The sequence below is a fragment of the Telopea speciosissima genome, chromosome 2 (genome assembly GCF_018873765.1).
Source record: "Telopea speciosissima isolate NSW1024214 ecotype Mountain lineage chromosome 2, Tspe_v1, whole genome shotgun sequence".
NCBI lineage: Eukaryota > Viridiplantae > Streptophyta > Magnoliopsida > Proteales > Proteaceae > Telopea > Telopea speciosissima.
Window position 1 is genome coordinate 69,480,077 of NC_057917.1, and position 19,166 is coordinate 69,499,242.

The following is a 19,166-nucleotide window of genomic DNA, read 5'->3' on the forward strand; positions in this document are numbered from 1 at the left end:
GTAATAATTCATTAATTTGGTAAAAGGTGTTTCAGAATAGATTTTACCAAACGGATTTGTGTTGATTTTCTGTTCTTTAAACGTTTCTGGAACAAGTTTACCAAACACCATTTTAGAGCCCAGAAAAATCCAACCGGTTGTAGATAGAATTTCCTTTGTCCAGCTTGGCATTGGAAATCGATTTATTTTTCTATTCCATACAAGGTTGGAGAAATGCAGAAGAGGTATGTTGAATATTTGCATTTTGAATCATTAGGCCCGAATTTACAGCTTGATTTTGCTTCAACGGTCATTAATGACTATAAAATGTCTACCCACCTATTAATATCCCCCCATTGATGTGCGATACCCTCTCCCAACCATCCAAATTGTTAGAATTCAAACACGCTCTATAATTGACTATGCACATTTGTGTGTCAGTGTGTGTGGGTCTCAACGGGGTAGCTATGATGTGTTTTCAAACATTATTTCAAATTCATCAAAATTCAATTATATATAACAAAAGTTTCAAATGACTGGTACACTCCTTGGTCCTTTTCGCCTTTCCAGGGGGTGTGCCAGTCATTTTGCGCGATTGTGTCTGAGCGCATGTACACCGCACTACAGCATCGGTTAGCATTCCTTTTTTTCGTAAATTATTAAGAAAGAACCTTGATAAGTGAAAGTTAGTACAATGGGTTGGATTATAAATTTTAAAAAATTTTACATTGATTTTACATCAATTTTACAAACAACCAAACAACTTAGTAAAATTAATTTCACTTTACTTCCTTTGCAACCAAACGACTTAAAAGGGGAAAAAAATTCCCTTCCCTTCCCCTCATTTCACTTCCCTTTCCTATTTCCCTTGCAACCAAACACGCCCAAAGGGAATTGGATGCAAAGTAAAGTGAAATTTAATAACCAAATATGGAATGATTTGGAGTTATTGATTTTGTTACATGATGTCACATGGAATAATGATTACAAAAATTCCTTTTTTAAGTATGAAAATTTCCCTTCCCTTCCCTTTAATTCCCTTGCAACCAAACAGGGCCTAAGTTTTGCAGAAAGTGGGGCTTGTGAAACATGTAACATACCATTTTTCTTTTTATTGAATTTACTAGAGATAAGTTATGTACGCACTTGAAAGAAAACAAACTACTTGGAGAAAAATCAAGTGAAACATGCACTGGAAGATTCAGGGAATCAACGCCACTCATCTGAATAATAAACACACTTGCCTTTGGACAACACCATCCTGGATGCTCACCAGGTATAACCCGTAAGACTTGAATGGACTCTGCACCTCAAGACCAAACAGATAATTGACCTTAATAATTCTAACTGATCTTCTCGATCCCTGATCTTTTTCTTCTGATCTGCAAATCACAAATGATGACTCTCATCCAAAGACTCTCATCAAAAGCCTTCATTTCATCGCTGTCTGTGCTCAGCAATCACCCCTGATCTTTCTCCACTCTCAACCTATGGCGTCTATCTCATCTGAAACTTGATAGCTCCAACTTCATTCTTTTCTTTGTTGGCTCCTTGATGAAACTTACCACAAGGAATTTTATAAGGGAAAGACGAGAGCAACAGGTAGGGTTTTTTTTTTTTGAGGGGGGAGGGGGAGGGGGGGGGGGTGGTTTAATCCATTTACTACTTTTCTATTCCTATCTTTGATCATACCAGCAATGTAAAAACAACAGAACATTGTAATGTGATCCCTAAATAATTAGTTCAATCAATTGAGTTGTTTACAAGTTACAACTCTGGACTACTTAATTAGCAACCTCAGACGAGAGAGAATTTTACACAACCAATATATAGCTACTATGTCGTGAAGAGCAAGTTACCCCCTCCCCCCTTCAACAAAAAGGGCAGAACCAAGTACTCCATATGCTTGATTATAACAGGTGGTACATGAACTCTGCCACTAGAGGACTTCAATATTACATGAGAAATTTATTCAAGTTGAACGAAAAGAAAGCAATCGAATGAGCAGAAACAGAACGGGATGAGGTGCACAGAAACTATATTTGTTCAGGCAATTTCTCCAGAACATCATTTTCCCCTGGATATTGAAAAAACAGCTGGGGTAAGAAGATGGACATAGAGAGGAGATAAAAAAATGCAGAAATAACTTTGGTTCCACTTACGTGTTCATCATCAGAGTGATGTTGTCTCCTTTAAGAAGAATCCTTCCTGTACAAAGGTAAGCAATTATTTAGTATACAAATGTGGCGTAGAAGGAAAAAAAAACATAAAAAAATTATTATCTTCATAAGAATGTTAAGTACCCAATGGCTTTCTGATGTTTTTCTTGATGTGGACTTCTTCAGCATCATCCAAAACCAAATTCATGTACTCATCAAACCCCTACAAAATCCCGAAGAATATAAAAAATTCTTATTAAAATAGATAAGTTCAAAATGCTTATTATCCAAGAGTGAATGAAAACTAGTTTAAAATCACTGAAAGGTAATTTGTTTGCGAGCTTTTATAGGTCTCCATGCGACTGATCCACCACCATTCATCTCTCAATGATACCAATCAATTGAATGTGATTATTGACTGATCATTCACCGTTCAACCTTGGCTTTTTCCCCAGTCAAGAAACAATCAGGATAACATGAGAGAAACCAACACGTAATTGCTAAACTCAACTCAGCCGTATCCCAACTAAATAGGGTCAGCTACATCGATCCTCTCTCTCCAAGCATCTCTATTCAAAGCCATACTTGTTACTAGTCCTAAGTTATGCATGTCCTTCCTCATCACTTCTCCTAGAGTCCTTTTAGGCCAAACCTGACTCTTTTAGCTCCTTCAACCTGAATCAAATCACACCTCCGCACTGGAGCATTCAAAGGCCTCCAGCACATGTCCATGCCACCTCAAGCGACTTTCTCACAACTTATCATGTATCAGAGCTACTCTTAAATTAGCTCTAATTGGTTCATTCCTTAATCTTTTCTAGTTTACCACTCATCCATCTCAACATCCTCATTTCAGCTACACTAAGTTTGTTTATATATTGTTTCTTTACTACCCAACATTCAGTTTCATACATCACTGCCTGTCATATATCTGCCCTATAAAATACCTTGCCCTATAAAATACCTTAAGAGTTTTAAAGGAATTACGTCAATCACAGAACACTTCAGACACACCCCTCCATTTCTTCCCCCCTATTCTAATTCATTGTGTAACATCATCCTCTACTTCTCCTTTATTTATGATTGAACCTAAGTATCTAAAATCCCCTCTATTATCAATTTGTACCACCTCACTTCCAATCTTATTGTAGCCAAGTTACACACCATAATGACCATATACTCTGTTTTTGTTGATTCCAAGGTTGATCTCCAAAATTCCAACTTCGCATGTGTCCCTGCTTTTGTTTCATCCACCAAAACAATATCATCAGCAGACAGCACACACCAAGTAATAGAATCTGGTTTGACCTAGAAATACGTTTCAGATTCTTCCCAACAGGTAGGATAGCAAGACATAAAATGGGACATACGTGGTTGAAACCTAGTGACTCTCAATCGGAGAATCAAATCTCCCTGAACTTCTGGTTGAGTGTAGGATACAAGTAACAGAAAGACATCTTGCTACCAAATTTCAGAATTAAACCTCCAGATGGATGCATGAAAGACAGCTGGGCACTCTCTATTGCGGCAAGGAGTTTGCATTTAAAATAGCAAGAGAAAGGTAGCTGGACAGTTGTGAATAAGTATCTCTCTCACTGTCACTCTCATTTGTATCAGGACAACAAGCTGTGGATAAAGAAGGAATTTAAGAAAGAGACCAATTAAGCTAGTCATGGTTCAACAAGGGTGTATGGATTCCTATGTCTAAATGGACAGCTTCTTTCATTCATGCGTGGATTACTTTGACAGCAAGGATTTTATAATCAAGAGGTACAGCCCAAGACAGAGTTGGAGATAGAAAGCAAGAAAGTCCAAGAATGAAGTGGTTGATCTGAATGGGGAGTTATATATGCAAGATAAAGTTTCTTATCTCTTTAGTGTGTGGACAGCAAGAGTGAAGGAGATCCTTGTGCGTGAGAACAAGATATTTTCCAAGTCTGAAATCATGGTAATCTATCTTAACAAGCAATATGGTTTGAGGATAGAAAATTCAAGAGTTTTGTTTTTCCTGGAAACCAAGTACAGCAAGATGATTGAGTTCATTAAGAACTCTTAAAGGGGATGCAGAGTTGATTCCTATTATATCAAGGTTTCCTAAATTAGATCACAACCTTGAGGCCCAAGTTTGAACCAAAATGGAAAATAGAGATCGCATCAAAGAAGTAAGCTATTAGGCGGGATTTTCCTTTGGACAACTAACTTGTTGCCAACCTTCTTATGCATTCAATATATAAAAGGGGTTGTGATGAACAGATTGAGGTAACGCTCTCTGATATATTTGCAGAATTGAAGAGAGGGCTCTCTCTCGGTAATATTGCAGCAGAGAAATGAAATAGAGAAAGAGAGAGAAGGGTGATTTGAGTTGCAGATCTGAGATTCATGTTGAGTAAGAGAAAATTGACAACTCAAGTTTATAAACAAGAGTTCAGGTCGAGTGCATGATGCGGTCGTTATGGCTTGAAAAGATCCAGTGCCGTTGCTATAATGGTTATCTGTGAAGGGCTGCTATTGAAAATCTAGAAGACAGCAGAGAAAGAAAGATTGACTATAGAGAATCAACAACAGAACCATGGAAGAAAGAAGAGACTATGATGCTGATATGTCTAGCATGTTGCTGCCGCATGAAACTACTACATTGCTGCCCAGATTTGAAGAGGAAGGAGAGTTTCAAAGGTGCTGATTTGGTTGACTGAGGTGCTGCGATTGGAGGTACTGCCATATACTTTGATCATACGAGTTGCTGTTAATTGAGTCTATCATCATCTATATCTTGTCATTAAGTTATTGTTGCTGCCATACTATTTAAAATTGCTACACCTTGTCTGATAAGGTGTTTGTGGTGTTCAATGTCTGAAGACATTAAAATCAGAAAGGGTACTACACTGTTTATTTTTATTTCTGATTTCGCTGAGATTCTCCTGACGTGCTGGGCTGTGCCTCCTCCCTTTTACTATCTTTCATCTTTCATATTTCCCTTTTTTTTTATTCCCCATCTTTCATTTGTCTTTTTTCATTTTTCACTTCTCATCTCTTTCCCCATTCCTCTTTTCCCTTTTTCTTTGTTAGAACTCAGTTTTCCTACTTTGTTCTGTTTGGATCCACGTAGCTGATCCCATTAAGTTGGGATAAGGCTGAGTTTGTTGTTGTTGTAAGTTTACTCTAGGGGGTAAGAGTAGACTTGATGTAATTAGGTTTCCATTGTAAACCTACTATTGATTGTAAACATTATTGCGTGGGTGTGTGACAACTGTACTTGGGGCTGTAGCTCCAAATACAGTGGGTGCTGTGTTGAATTTTGTAAGGGGGTCGGTGCTCACGTGTAGTGGGTGCTACACAAATCTAGGGGTGGGTGTTCCAATGTCGTGGGTGTGATATAAATTGGGGGTTGGTGCTCCTGACTGTGGGTGCAGTCGAATTACTGTATTGTGCATTATACTAAGGCCGGATTTGAGTCGTAGCTCAAACAGTCATTTGCACCGTGGATGTAGGCACATTGCTGAAGCACGTATTGTCTTGTGTTGTAGTTTGAATTGCTTTCAGGTACTGACTGATGAGTGTACATGTGAGGCAACTTGTGAGGATCGATTTTAGACGTCACTGATTTACCCCTCCCCACTCTCAGTGACACATTGGGTATAACAATAGTCTCTAGTAAGCTCATCTATGATTAGCGAAACAAATATAGGCATAAAGCTGATCTTTGATGCAATCCAATTGTAAATTTACGGTAAGCTATTGCAACCGCATGCACGCACACAGCTACCTACAAGGAAGAATTACCAACAGTAGCATCTTCTTTAGAAGAAAAAAAGAGTAGAAGACGTGGCACCGAATCCAGAATCAAATCCGCAACTCAAGTCAAATAACTAAGGCAAGTTTTTAGGTCAGCTATGCAGAATTAGACATTCTATACTGCTATTTTATTCCTGAAGTTAATTGTCCATGAGCCCACTCAAAGACAGCAGTTCAAGAAAACCTTCTCACTTCATTGAGAGCGAGAGGTGTGGTCAATTATTTATAGAAAAACACATAACTATAGATGTGAAATTACAGGAATAATTTAAAAATACAAAAGGACATTAGTTATTGATCCATTTGCTCTCCTTGAAAAACAAGTTTTAACTGTCTACTCTAAGTAGCTCCAAGCCTCCACTTGAGTGCTTGTTTGATTATTATTTGTAATCAGAACATTAACAGTAATTCTCATGTAGGGTAAACTACAATGCATTAATACCAGGAAACTTATTAGTTGATTAATCCAAATCCTAATCCTTTGTGTAGTTTGCAGCTAAAATACAAATGCACATCACGCTCCTTTTTTTTTTAAATGAAGGTTACAGTTTATTCAGTGTAGTTATACAAATGAAAACTGCAGTGCGTATCAAAATGGCAGCCAAGCAGGGCAAATCCATTCATAGGTTTGCAAAGCCAGTTCTCGGTGTCAAATCCTAGGACCTTACTCCTAAGAAAATCATGGAAGCATTTCTGAAACTATCATTAGCAGCAAGAGAAACCCATGAGGTTTAAGCCGTATGTAAACCCAATAAAATTATCCAAAACTTAAGTGATTTGGACTTGCCGAACTGCAATCATAACCAGAAAATTGAAGAGGAAAGTGAGGGGGGAAAATAGTAACTTACAATGATACGCCCTTCAATCCGCAAATCCTTCTGCTCAAAAAGCCAAATCTGAATGCGAGCTTTCTGCATGAAATCAACACAACAGCAGACAATAAAATCTAGAAATAAAGAGTTGGTCCAATTTCGAGGACTGACATTATGAATCCATCAAAGGAAAGGGACATAAGTAGGACTTACGCTCTGAAGAAATCTGAAGATGAGATTCTAGCGACAAGTTCGCGCCCCCATCAACCCACACAGTAAAGGAAAATAAAGAAAGTAAGTTACATAGAGGAGAATGGATAAAAGCTTAAACAGAAGAAAAGCACACACACAGAGGGCATCGTAGAACTTACGATAGGCTGGGTCATGATCCTCTGAACTCTGGTGGTCGCCATGGCTGTGAGCTTCGGAGTCTTTCCCTCCCAACGAAACGCTGACGATTTGTGAAAACCTAGTTTGAGCGCGCGTTTGATCTCTTCTGTGAATGGTAGGGTTTAGGGTTACGAACAAGGAAGCAGGTGTGAGCATAGTTAATAAATTCGGAAACGGTAATAATACAGTACGGATACGTACGGCAATTAAACGTACACTAATGATATAGTATGTGTTTAAGCCGTATCTTAATACGATTGGTATGCAAAAATCCAAAAACAAAAATACGAGCATATATAACTCCAAGGGGCAGCGCAATTGGCAAGAGACGAAGCCTAAGGAAGCTGAAGGTCCTGAGTTCGACTCCGCCTCCCCTCCTTGGGGTCACCCGCTTGAGAGGAAACTCCCTGGTGAACATGGGGGACTAGTATGTCCCGGTTCGTGTGTGTTGCGATGTCATACATGAACCCTGGGGGATTTAGTCAGCCAAACACCAGATACCTCCTGTTCAAAAAAAATAAAATAAAATACGAGCATATATACACAATAAAAATGTCAGATGAATGAAGGAGACGTATTGTAGTTCCGATATATAAAAAATAAGAGTGATGTCTAGAGCCATAACAACTATAGAAGCATAAAAACTAATGAGTCGAACTTTGAAAGAAAGGTATTGAAGCCTACTTGAGAAGAGAGACTCACATTTTAAAGAATCAATTTAGTTTTACGTCAAGTAAATCCATGACAGAAGTTATATATCTATCTACTGAGCATGTTCATGGAAAGATGTAGAGATAGTAAGAAGGTTCTACATATGGTCTTTATTGACCTGGAAAAAATATATGACAGAGCTTTAATCTAGCATATTCTTGTGAAGAAATGGGTGTCGAGTAGATATATAGATGTAATTAAAGATATGTATGAAGGTGTGGTGATTAGTGTAAGATTTGTGGGGGGTCAGTGCAAGGAATTCCCAATTACGGTTAGATATGCCCTTATTTGTTTACCTTTATCATATATGAATTAACCAAGGACATCTAAAACGAGGTACTGTGGTGTATGCTCTTCGTTGATGATATCATTTTGGCAGATGAGACAAATATAGGAATTAACGCTAAGTTAGAGATGCGGAGATCAACTTTGGAAACAATAGACTTTAAGATTAGCAAATCAAAGATGGAGTATATGATATGCTACTTTAGTCACATTATGTCTGGGCGCATCCTACGCCCCCAGTCCAGACAACATTTTTCCTTAAATAAATTTGATAAGTAGATTATAATCTTCGCGTATCACAGTGAATTACTTGATATGATGCCCTTTTAAATTCCCTTTTTTCTTTCCAATGGGAGGGAGAGAGTGATGTTTTAATGACGTGAAAAAAGTGTAGCATGCCCCATAGGCCATGGTGGACTATCATGATTCAAAAGCAAACACCCTTCCCCACTCTTTATATAGGCACAATGTAGGTCTACACAATTCTATCAAAAAAAAATGATCTAATGACAACAAATTGAGTTGGTACCAGTCGATTTTGATCGATTTCAATCGATTCTACTTCGAATCTGGTCGGTTCTCCGATTTTACTTTATTTTTGGCCAACCCTCATCAATTCCAATCTATTTGAATCAGAAATTCCCGATCCTAAGCTTGAACAAGGCTTGGGCTGAGAGCCTAGGATACATTGGCCCTAAGGGTGGGTTAGGCTTAGGTTAGGAATTTCTGACCCTAAATCAGGGCCGAGCGAAGTTAGGGTTGGATTTTTGGGCTGAGCCCAGCCTAGCCTAGCCCATCCCTATCTTCTTTTTCTTCTTTTCTTTGGCTTGGCCAAGCCCTGCATCTCCTTTCCCCCTTCCCATGGCCAAGGTCTATCAAGATCAGTCTAGCCCCCACCCTGAGGATGGGTCAAGGTTGAATTTTTTAGGACTTGAATTAAGGCCAACCAAGGTTAGGGGACTTAAAATTAGGCTTAGGGTTTTAAAAAGCCCGACTCAACCTACCTAACCCTATTGCAGCCCTAGGATTAGGGGACTCAAAATTTTTTTTGGTAAAATTAGGCTTGGAGTTTTAAAAAGCATGATTCAACTAATTTTAGCTAACTTTCTCATTAGCTATTTTTGAATTTACAGTAGATTATCAACTACCCCGTCCTACAATATTAAAAAAAAAATCTTCATATGCAACCACAAACCAAATAATAAAAAACAAACAAAAAAAATATTGTGAAATTGGCTATAGAGTTTTTTTTTATAAAGAAGCTTTATTAAAGCTGGAACAATGTTCCAGAAAGGTCAGAGTACAACTAAAGGCGAATACAATCCGGCGGGGGTGGGGTGTGCCAAAATAAATTTGGTTGAGAGGATGCTCCTAATGATGCCAATCGATCTGCCACCGAATTTGCTTCACGAAGAGTATGAACAAAGGATATGTGGCTGAAATTTAAAGCTAATGTTCTGCAATCCTGCAGGATAGAGGATACTCTCAATGGGATTTCCTATGTGCGCTCTAATAGACTATTGACCACTAGAAGATTATCACTTTCAACAATAAGATGTGAAATGCCTAGATTAATGGCCATTTGAAGAGCAATCCGAACTGCAAGTGCTTCCGCCACCAACTCAAAGTTCCATCCTATACCTTGTGAGAATCCGCAAACGAAGGACGCGTTCGGGGATCTGCAAGCACCCCCTACTCCAGCAAAACCTGGGTTCCCAAGACTAGCGTCATCAATATTAAACTTAAAAAATGGGGCGATAGGAGGGATCCACTTTACCAATCTGGTCTTCCTCACTGGCAACTCTGAAAATTTCTGTTCTTGATCTTGAGTAGACGCAATGGCTCTGAGAATAATTACAGAAGAATTAAAAGGGATTCCTCTGAAGATGAGATCCCAATATGCTGTCCATATGTGCCAAGTAATACTACAGAACAGTGAAATTTTGAGCCAGGACTCCCGATGAAGCTTGGGTGACATTTTTAGGACTTGAAGAATGCCACTTTTGATGTCTGGTGTCATAAAATAATTTGCCAATCCCACTTGGTTCCAAATGCTCGTAACGTGCTCATAATTAATAAATAGATGGGAGGAAGTTTACTGATGTTGCTTACAGATATGGCAGATTGGGTTTTGGTTAAAACCTCTCAAATTCAAGAGATCAAGCAATGGCAGTTTTTTATGGAGGGTCTTCCATATAAGGTACGGAACCTTCGGAGCAGTAGGAAGATGCCAAATACGCAGCCAAGATCTGTCACCTATCTGTAAATCTCCTCTGATGGCCAAATTGTATGCTGAAGAAACGGAGAACTTGCCAGTAGATGTGCCCAGCCACACTAAACGATCAGGTCCGAGTTGTAGAGGAAGCGGAATAGAGAGGATCCGACACGCCACATTGGGGGGCCACCAATGAAATACCCTTTCCTGATTCCAGGAACAAGAAATTGAATCAATAAACCAATCAACAGAGGAGGGCGCTTGCGGAAGTAGCGGAAAAGGGGCGGAAGAGGGTGGAAAGAACGGGATCCAAAAGTCAAGCCAGGGGTTGATGTTTCGCCCATTACCGACCTGATGGAAGATGCCTAGTCGGAGAATCTCTCGAGAAGAGCACACCGATTTCCAACCCCAAGATGCATTCTCTGGACATCTTGCATGTAGAAAGGTAGTGTTCGGAAAATATCTCTCCTTCATAAGCCTAGCCCACAGTGAGGAAGGGGGAAATAGGAGTTCCCACCCTTTCTTGGCCAACAGAGCCACATTCATCGGAGCGGAAAGCTTGATATTAAGACCCCCCTGTCGTTTGGGTTGGCAAATTGTGGTCCATGAGACTATGGGAACAGAAGACCTACTGCCATTGGACCAGAAGAAATTGCGGCTAACAGTATCAAGAGACTTGTGAATTGAAGCGGGAAGCTTAAAGCACGGCATGGTGTAGAGAGGCATCACTGAGAGAGAGGATTGAATCAACACCATCTTCCTGGGCGGGCTGAGATATAGAGATTTCCAATGCTGCAATTTGAGAGAGACGCGATCAACAAGGCTAGAGCAATGATGCTTGGAGATCTTTCCACTGATAAATGGAATACCCAAATACTTATCCAGTGCAGAGGTGGGAATAATTTGAAAAAATTCTCTGAGCTGTCTTTTCATGTTTAAACTAACATTTGGGCTTAACTGCACTGTAGATTTATTGAGATTAAGTTTTTGCCCTGAGGCTCTGCAATAGTCGTCCAAAACAACATTGACCATAGAGTCTATAGTCTAGTCTTGAGTCTTTTATTTTATGTCTAGTCTCAAGTCTTTTATTTTACTTTTTTGGAAAAAAGAACGCCACCCTATCGCCCATTGTGGCGTGTCCTGCACCAAAAAAACAGAAGCATGTGAAATGAAAGGCACACCCTTGGTGATTTTTGCCTTTTCAAGAGGGTGCACTAGTCATTTTGCATGCCCTTGTGTTTGGCTCAGAGATGACGTTCCCTTTTTCATATTTTTTTATCAGATTCGAGTCATGAGTCATGATTGGGTGTATATTCTAATACACCCAATTTAGCAATGATACATTGGGAATGGTCTCAAAGATTCTCTTCAAATCTCTTTATTTTTCTTGAAGCATTGCCCCATATTAGCCTCTTTATTCTCTTCTAATATTCCAAAAGGATTTTTGCATTATGAGCTCCCTTGACTTATAAAGACCCTCTCATGCCCAAAAAAAAACACAGAAAACAACATCCTTCCCGTATACCTCAAATATTATTATTATTATTATTTTTGGAATTGGAGGTGGCCAACTAGTTCCCCCACGGCTCGTGCACAACCCCGCAACACACACGAACCAGGAGATATTAGGGCCCTCATTTTCACCAGGGAATTTCTTCTCAGGCGGATGGCCCCAAGGAAGGAGGCAAAGTCGAACTCAGGATCTTCAGCTTCCTTAGGCCTCCTCCCTTGCCAACTGCGCTCCCCCTTGGTGTTAGAATACCTCGAATATTGTTAATATTATTTCCAATTTTGTTTGTTTCTTCCCATTTAGACTACAGTTCTTCCGTTTTAGTCTAATTATTATTATCATTAAGCACAAGAAGGGGAAAGAAGATCCCAGAACTCAGCAACCCAAGCACAAACATGGGATAATATTTCTCACTGAGGAAAAAAAGCAAACATGTGTGATGTTCCTATAACAGTTTTAAGGATTGTTAAAAAGGACCATCTACACTCTACAATTTTTGTTTGGTATGATCTACAATCTACATGAGAACCACAAAAATCCATAATTCACCTCAACCACCATCTACATCGACCAACATAACCAGAGAAAAATGTGAATTTCAAGATCACCTCTTCTGCAAAACCTTGTTCCTCTCCAATACCAGCAACAACTCTCCTGGGTGCAAGAGAACCCCTACAAAGTGGACATGTACTGCGTTGAAATCCAACCCATCTATCTAAGCAAACCCTATGGAACAGATGCTCACATCTCAACTCCCTTATCTCTTCCCCTTCTTCAATCTTGCATAAACACACTGCACATTCGACGTCTTCCTTGTCCTTGGAATCTGACTGAGAGCACTTGAAGTGGGTAATTCCAAGATCTTCCAAGTATTTCAGATTATCAGGAACAACAGAATCAAGGTTGCTTCCATTGACTAACAAATCCAGACCAAAACCCAATTTGGAATAGGTTTTCTGCAGAAGACGCATAATCAAAACAATTGATTGATGGATGAACATGGGAAAGATAAGAGTGGAAAAACAGAGAAAAATACTGAAAAGAAGAGGTGATATAAAGATTAGAAAGGAAGGATTAAAGATACCCATAAGTCTCTGAATTATGTAATTCGGTGAAGTGGGTAATGCTTGTATCTTGTTTATATACATGAAGTCGCAGAGAAGAGACAGAGATGGGGAACAAAGGGCTCCTTCATTGATGTTTTCACTGGTCAAGTGAACCTCGAAGTCTTCCGGAAATGGGGAAGTGTTTATGGGGCTTTGGGCCATTCTCTTCTCTGAAAGATGACGACTTACACAAGAAAGTGACGGAACACATGTTTTACAAACACATATCCATCACCATCAATTGCATCTTTTTCATTTTCCACGAAGCAAAAATCCCCAAAAAAGGTCAGAAGTCACTTCGAATCTTCAATGGAGATACAGTGAAGGGGTGGGGGCAGTGCACACTGTAACTTTCGTCACAGATGAAAAGAGTGAAAAAAACCTTAGAAAAGATCTAAAGTATGTGCTGTGGACTTGTGGTGGTGGTTGTTTCTCGCAAAATTCTCTGAAACAGACATGAAAGAGAAGCAGAGAAAGACAAATCATTGTTACGTAAAGGGTTCTTAAATTACACTGAAACACCCATGTATAGTTGTATACTATTAGCGAACAATAATGTTGACTGATCACCTGGCCCTTGTCCAGATCGTCTAGGGTGCGGGCTGCCCGTCCTGCAGTGCTGCGCAGACACAAGGCGGCGTGCATTGACTGTCTTATCCTTGTCTGAGCGCCTTGTCCGAGCCGGAGTAAGGCGGTCATTGCACATGGCCCTGTGTCTGCGCAACACAGGCAAGATAGGGCAGTGCGCCATGGAAGATCCGTGTGCGTCAGTGAGAGGATCCGGCTCCTCTCCAACACACCTCCGAGTTGAACATTGTTTGGCACGGCAGCAGATGTCGACACATGGTCAGGGTGCCGTTCAACCAGTGAGGACGGTTGAAGCACATCTGAGCATGGTGCACATGCGATGCCTCATTTCCAGCTTGGGGGTGTCATTCAATTACACCTAATTCTGCGTGTTTATTACCAAAAAAAAAGAAGAAAAAGTCTGCGTGTTAACATCTACTTACCATGTCGGACGGGATCAGGATCTTCTCCAGGGAGCCCAACGGCCAGGGTGCTGCCAAGTGGCATCTAGCGATTGAGCTGTGCCACACACATCTCAATACACGCCTAGGGATGTGTGCGGCACAGCCCAACGGCTAGCAACACCCTGGGCTTGCTAGGCTCCCTGGAGATGAGCTAAATTCTGTCGGACGATCTCCAGCTCGGGGTTGCGCTAAAGAGTAGCCGAATCCTTAGTGGTAACGTGTAGGGCATTGGAAGGGGGATTTTCTATTTTATAGGGGGTTAGGGTGGTCATTTTCAGGAGGGACAGTGTTTGGGTGCATGCTGCACGCGACTAGTAGCGTTCTTTTTCCCATGTACTACTACCATACGATTATAGATGTCTATTTATTAATTAGGGAAAAGAAGGTTGTTAGGTTGCATGGCCCTTGGATAGTGCGGAGCCAATGAGAGTGCATGCACAGGCATCCAAGAGGGGTGGGCTCATGGGGTGGGATGGTCATTTCACCCTCCTATGTCTAGATGCAGGGGCCACTCGACTTGGTGACGATCCTCTGCCCTATTAATTATTAGTGATCGAAATAATTGATAGTGTGAGAGACTCCACACCGGGTCTCTTTTGATGCCATATAGTAACGGTACAACACAACTACAACCTTCTTCATTAGTTCTCTCCTACCCATCGTTTAAGTGCATGGTATCAGATCAAGGATCAGTCACCCTAGAAATTGATACGAATCGGCCAAATCTGAATGGATTGGATGGTTTTGTCCTTGATTATCCTTAAAAATTAGTGTTTTTTACCCTCGATCCATACCATTCCATCGATACAGGATCAGCTAGGTATCCAAATTGGCCTGTACCAATATCGATCTAAATCAGCCGATACAAGATTGATACCTCAAACCATGCTCTTGCCTTTTCTTTTTGGATACTCCCTGCTACTTTAGTCTAGTGGAAAAAAACTTGAATAGTGTTTCCGACTTTTGAAACTACTTGCTAAGTTCTTCCTTAGACTTCAAATTCTACATGATGACCTTTGGATTAAAATCCTCTATATCGCGGGCATCTGGTGGTGCACTGCAGTGCGGGCCTAAGAGCTCGACATGTGGAAGAAGTTTCATCCAACGGTGCAAGCTCGATGCAAGGCAATTTTTTGTTTTTTTTGTTTTCTTTTTTGTTTCTTTCTTCTTGAGTTCGGCATCGTTGGATGTCACAACTTCCACATGTCGAGTTCACAAGCCCGCACTACAGTGCACCGCCAGATTAAGGGACTGAGAGGATTTTTTTTCCCATGATATCTTCCAAGATTGCACGGTTATAGACTTATAGGCTTGTTTCATCTTTTTTTTCTATCTTCGTTTCAACCTCTTCTGTTTGTTTTTCCATGATAGATGTGTTGTCAAGGTTTAAAAACTTAAAGAGTCAAGTATGGGACTTGTCACCATAACAATTGATGACAAAGAAATTTCAATTAAGTGGAGAAGTGAGAAAAATGTGTCCAAGACTTTTGAAACTACTTGCTTTGTTCTTCCTATATTTCAAAGTCTAAATCAGTACCTCTCGCAAGATTGGAAACTTCTTTCATCCACTTTTTTCTTTTCAATTTATTTTCTATAAAAAATATGTGGTGAAGGTTTAAGAACTAAAATTGGGTATAGGATTGGTCTCCATCAATTCTGTTTCAAATCGTTTCAGAATTTGTTCGATTAAACTTGATGGGACTCAGTAAGCAACGAATTGGGATTAATCAGAATCAATCTGTTCTATCGATTCCAATCCAATTTTTAAAATATCAAGTGTAATTAATCTTGCCGATGATGTAGCATGCGAGAGAAGGTTATCAGAAGGGTATTTTGAAATATACAAAAACACTCTGGATAGTTTATGAACCCTAGAATGATGGGTGAACCGTCCTCTATTGGTGGAGGGAAGCATAGACATTATAAAAATGTGTCATTATCATGTATATTTTTTTTAATCGAAAACAAAAAAGATGTTTTCTATTAAGAAAATATAGATCACATCTGCCCCAGGATCTAAGAATTAGACATTGGAATCACCGATCAAGCAGATCACATCCATTTATAGATCACAAACTAATCAAACTCTCATGCACAGCCACATAAACTTATTTGAACAGTCCACTATTTGAGTTATGTGACAGGTTGATGTATCCAAATTCTGATCGTTGGATAGATATGTCTAATTTTGTCTTAGCCGTTAAATTTTAGGACTTAATTCAATAAAGGGAAAGAGAACACTAACTAAGCGTGTAAAGTGCACTGCCTCTACGCCCAAACATAGGAGTGAGAGAAATGACTGTCATGCTATCGTGGAAAATAAAATATCCTCGTGTATATTGGCATACGTTCTTTTTTGGCCGTTTATAAGGCAGGAACTTAGGCTAAGTTTGATTGCAAGGGAAATTAAAGGGAAAGGAAGGAAGAGAAAATTTTCAAATCTAAAAAAATAAATTTTGTAATAATTATCCAATGTGATTGTATAAACTACTTCAATTTCTTACCATATTTAGTAATGATACACTTTACACCTAATTATTATTTTACATTTTAAACCAAAGGGAATTGGATGCAAAGTAAAATGGAATTTAAGATTACAAGTACTTTTGATCAATGGTATGCATCACAAACAGCTAGGTCAATGGTATGCATCACAAACAGCTAACCTAGCTGTTTGTGATGTATTGGTATCAGATCGGTCAATACAAGCGATTCGTATCGGCATTGTTAGTCATTGATGCCAATATCGTGTCAATACCGCATCAGTGAAATGATATGTATGAGGGGTAAAATAGTATAAAAAAACCCAATTTTTTAAGAAAAACAGGGGCAAACTTGTCTGATCTGTGCTACTCCGTGCCGGTATCATATCCGTTTAAAGGGTGATCGTGCAGCTAGTGTTGTCTAGACTCTAAACTAAAATACTAAACACCCCCAATATTTGACAAGAATTTTCAGCACAGACCTTTATTATTTCTATCAAAAAATTTTGAGTCTTTGAAATGAAATTCTAGAGCCCTTCTTAGTATGACTTCAAGTTCAAAAGGGGAAAAGTCCAGATTTTAATCCTCTTCCTAAAAGCGTGCAGTGCGGCAGTGCTAGATGGAAATGTCGACACCTGACAGGTTAGACATCCAACAATGGATGTCAATGAGTTCAGATCGTTGGATATCTGAGTTGCTACGTATCAACATCTCCACCTAGCACTGTTGCATTGCACGTTTTTAGGAATCGAAAAGACCTCACCTACCAGAAATTTTATTGACCATAAAAAAATCTTTATATGTAACACTTCATCTAGACCCACAGGTCGAACATCCAACGGTGGATATCAATGAGTTCAGACCGTTGGATGTCCAAATTGTCAAGTGTCGACATCTCCACCTAGCACTGCACACTTTTAAGAATTAAAAAAAATTATATTTTGAAAAGACTCACCTACTGGAAATTTCATGGACCGTAAAAAAATTCTTTAGATGTTACACTTCATCTAGACCCACACGGTTATATGTAGGACACCATGTCCACAACCATTTTCTAATAACATTTTTGGACCGTTAACCATCTTCGTACAGTCCCAAAATCATCAATCCAAGGCCCCAGGTCGATCGTTTTCAGAAATGTATGGACCAATCCATGTAAAAATTGTCCAATCGAGACTACAAGGACAACCAGCAAATGTGACCATTGGGCGGCAGATACGTCCACCCCTTCTTCGACAGTTTTTAGGGGTTTTGTTATTCCAATTCCCAAGTCACAATCCTTTCAAATCAAAGTACCCAAATCTGTGCATCACAAAAAAAAAGTACCCAAACCTGAAACCTGTGATTCTCGTGAGTATTCAATGGACCTAAACATGGATATTATATATGTGGTCACAAATACACATTTTATCTATTGTCTGACGTGAAACACAACAATACCAGTACGACTTGCATGTAGCACGTTAATGAATTTGGCTGTTTCTTCTCAAGAGGAGGAAATATCATTGAAGCAAATTAACAAACACTATACTAGCATTAGTAATGGTGTCTAAGGGTCCAACCAATAAATTGACCTATAATATTGTTAGGCATGGAATAGTCAGGATGACAAGTTACAAGAACTAGTCAATAGATTTTAAGTAGTAGAATAAAAACCAAATTGGTATGGAAAAGACCTATTTACCCCATTTATCTGAGATTCTCTTGACAGGGTGGGATATGCCTCTTTTCTCTTACTATCCTTCATGTTTCATTGTTCATTTTTCTATTTATTTTCCATCATTCATTTGTCTTTTTCGATTTTCATCTCTCATCTCTTCCTCCCCTCTCTCTCTTTTCCTTAGAATTCTGTTTTTCTTACTACCAAATGGATTTTTTATTTTTGAAATATATCAGATTGATGCAACCAAAACAATTTCAATTTCTTGACTAAAAATCTATTTGTTAACTATTTCATAAAATCAATCTACAATTGAAATGGAAAGCATACCAAATCTGGCCTCTTTTGTTTCTATTTTTCAGTGTCCTAGACACCATATAGCTTTGCATGCTTCTGGTCTGGGGGCTTCCTTTTTTGGATGCATACCAACCCCCCCCCCCCCCTCTTTGGTTTATTGACATTTGCTCTCAGTTTATGTTTTTCCTTATTTAATGAATGTACTTTATAACTCCCAACCACCCCCCCCCCCCCCAAACAAAAAAAAATCATACACCAGTCTTGTGAAACTGCATTTAGAATCAATTACCACTGAAACTCACCCATCATCCACAAATTCCCTTCAATGAACCAAGACCTTAAAAGGTAAATAATTAATAAACAAAAATAAGTTTAGAGTGGATAATAAGTATGACAGAAGGATACAATCAATATACCAACCAGTACAAAGGAATTTTATGATTCCACAATATCATATCACAAAGTAATTATTTGGTACATAATGAAACAATACTGTGCAATACTATATAGGACAGCTTAAGTGAGATACCATGATCATGTCTCACCAATATGTACTTGGCACCACATCAAGATTCAGTTTGAATTGCAGAAGTCCAAACAGAAAGGAATTGCTCCACTTTGCATTGAATCTGGTGGAGAAACTTGAGTATGAAGGGAGTGCCACCTCTGATCTCATGCTTGAATTCACAGTCCAATGAAGCTAAGACCATTAGGAATTTAGACCTCTACCTTCTAT

At 39.3% G+C, this 19,166-nt stretch overlaps 2 protein-coding genes across 3 annotated transcripts; both read right to left on the minus strand.

Moving 5' to 3' along the window:
• Nucleotides 1-1,748: 1,748 nt before the first annotated feature.
• Nucleotides 1,749-18,798, minus strand: LOC122650176 (small nuclear ribonucleoprotein E-like). 2 transcript variants are annotated; one of them, XM_043843500.1, is made up of 7 exons: nucleotides 18,793-18,798; nucleotides 7,114-7,193; nucleotides 6,956-6,982; nucleotides 6,779-6,841; nucleotides 2,283-2,361; nucleotides 2,142-2,187; nucleotides 1,749-2,056 (listed from the first exon to the last, which is right to left on the minus strand). In XM_043843500.1, exons 2-7 carry the CDS (start codon nucleotides 7,153-7,155, stop codon nucleotides 2,047-2,049), a joined length of 267 nt encoding a protein of 88 aa, XP_043699435.1. In that variant the 5' UTR covers nucleotides 7,156-7,193; nucleotides 18,793-18,798; the 3' UTR covers nucleotides 1,749-2,046. The 2 variants fall into 2 exon arrangements, with proteins under 2 accessions (XP_043699435.1, XP_043699434.1); XM_043843499.1 differs by lacking the exon at nucleotides 18,793-18,798 and having other exon boundaries at nucleotides 7,114-7,273.
• LOC122650173 (E3 ubiquitin-protein ligase RHA2B-like) lies at nucleotides 12,397-12,974 on the minus strand. The gene has a single exon (XM_043843498.1). It carries the CDS (start codon nucleotides 12,939-12,941, stop codon nucleotides 12,399-12,401), a length of 543 nt encoding a protein of 180 aa, XP_043699433.1. The 5' UTR covers nucleotides 12,942-12,974; the 3' UTR covers nucleotides 12,397-12,398.
• Nucleotides 18,799-19,166: the final 368 nt, after the last annotated feature.

What these genes read in the sequence shown, in the direction of transcription:
- LOC122650173 (XM_043843498.1), bottom strand. Translation starts at nt 12,941, where the DNA reads ATGGGTATCTTTAATCCTTCCTTTCTAATCTTTATATCACCTCTTCTT.
- LOC122650176 (XM_043843500.1), bottom strand. Translation starts at nt 7,155, where the DNA reads ATGGCGACCACCAGAGTTCAGAGGATCATGACCCAGCCTATC. An exon ending in GGATCATGACCCAGCCTATC is followed by an intron (nt 6,983 to 7,113) that starts GTAAGTTCTACG and finishes ACTTGTCGCTAG; the next exon opens with AATCTCATCTTCAGATTTCT. An exon ending in TCTTCAGATTTCTTCAGAGC is followed by an intron (nt 6,842 to 6,955) that starts GTAAGTCCTACT and finishes GATTTCATGCAG; the next exon opens with AAAGCTCGCATTCAGATTTG.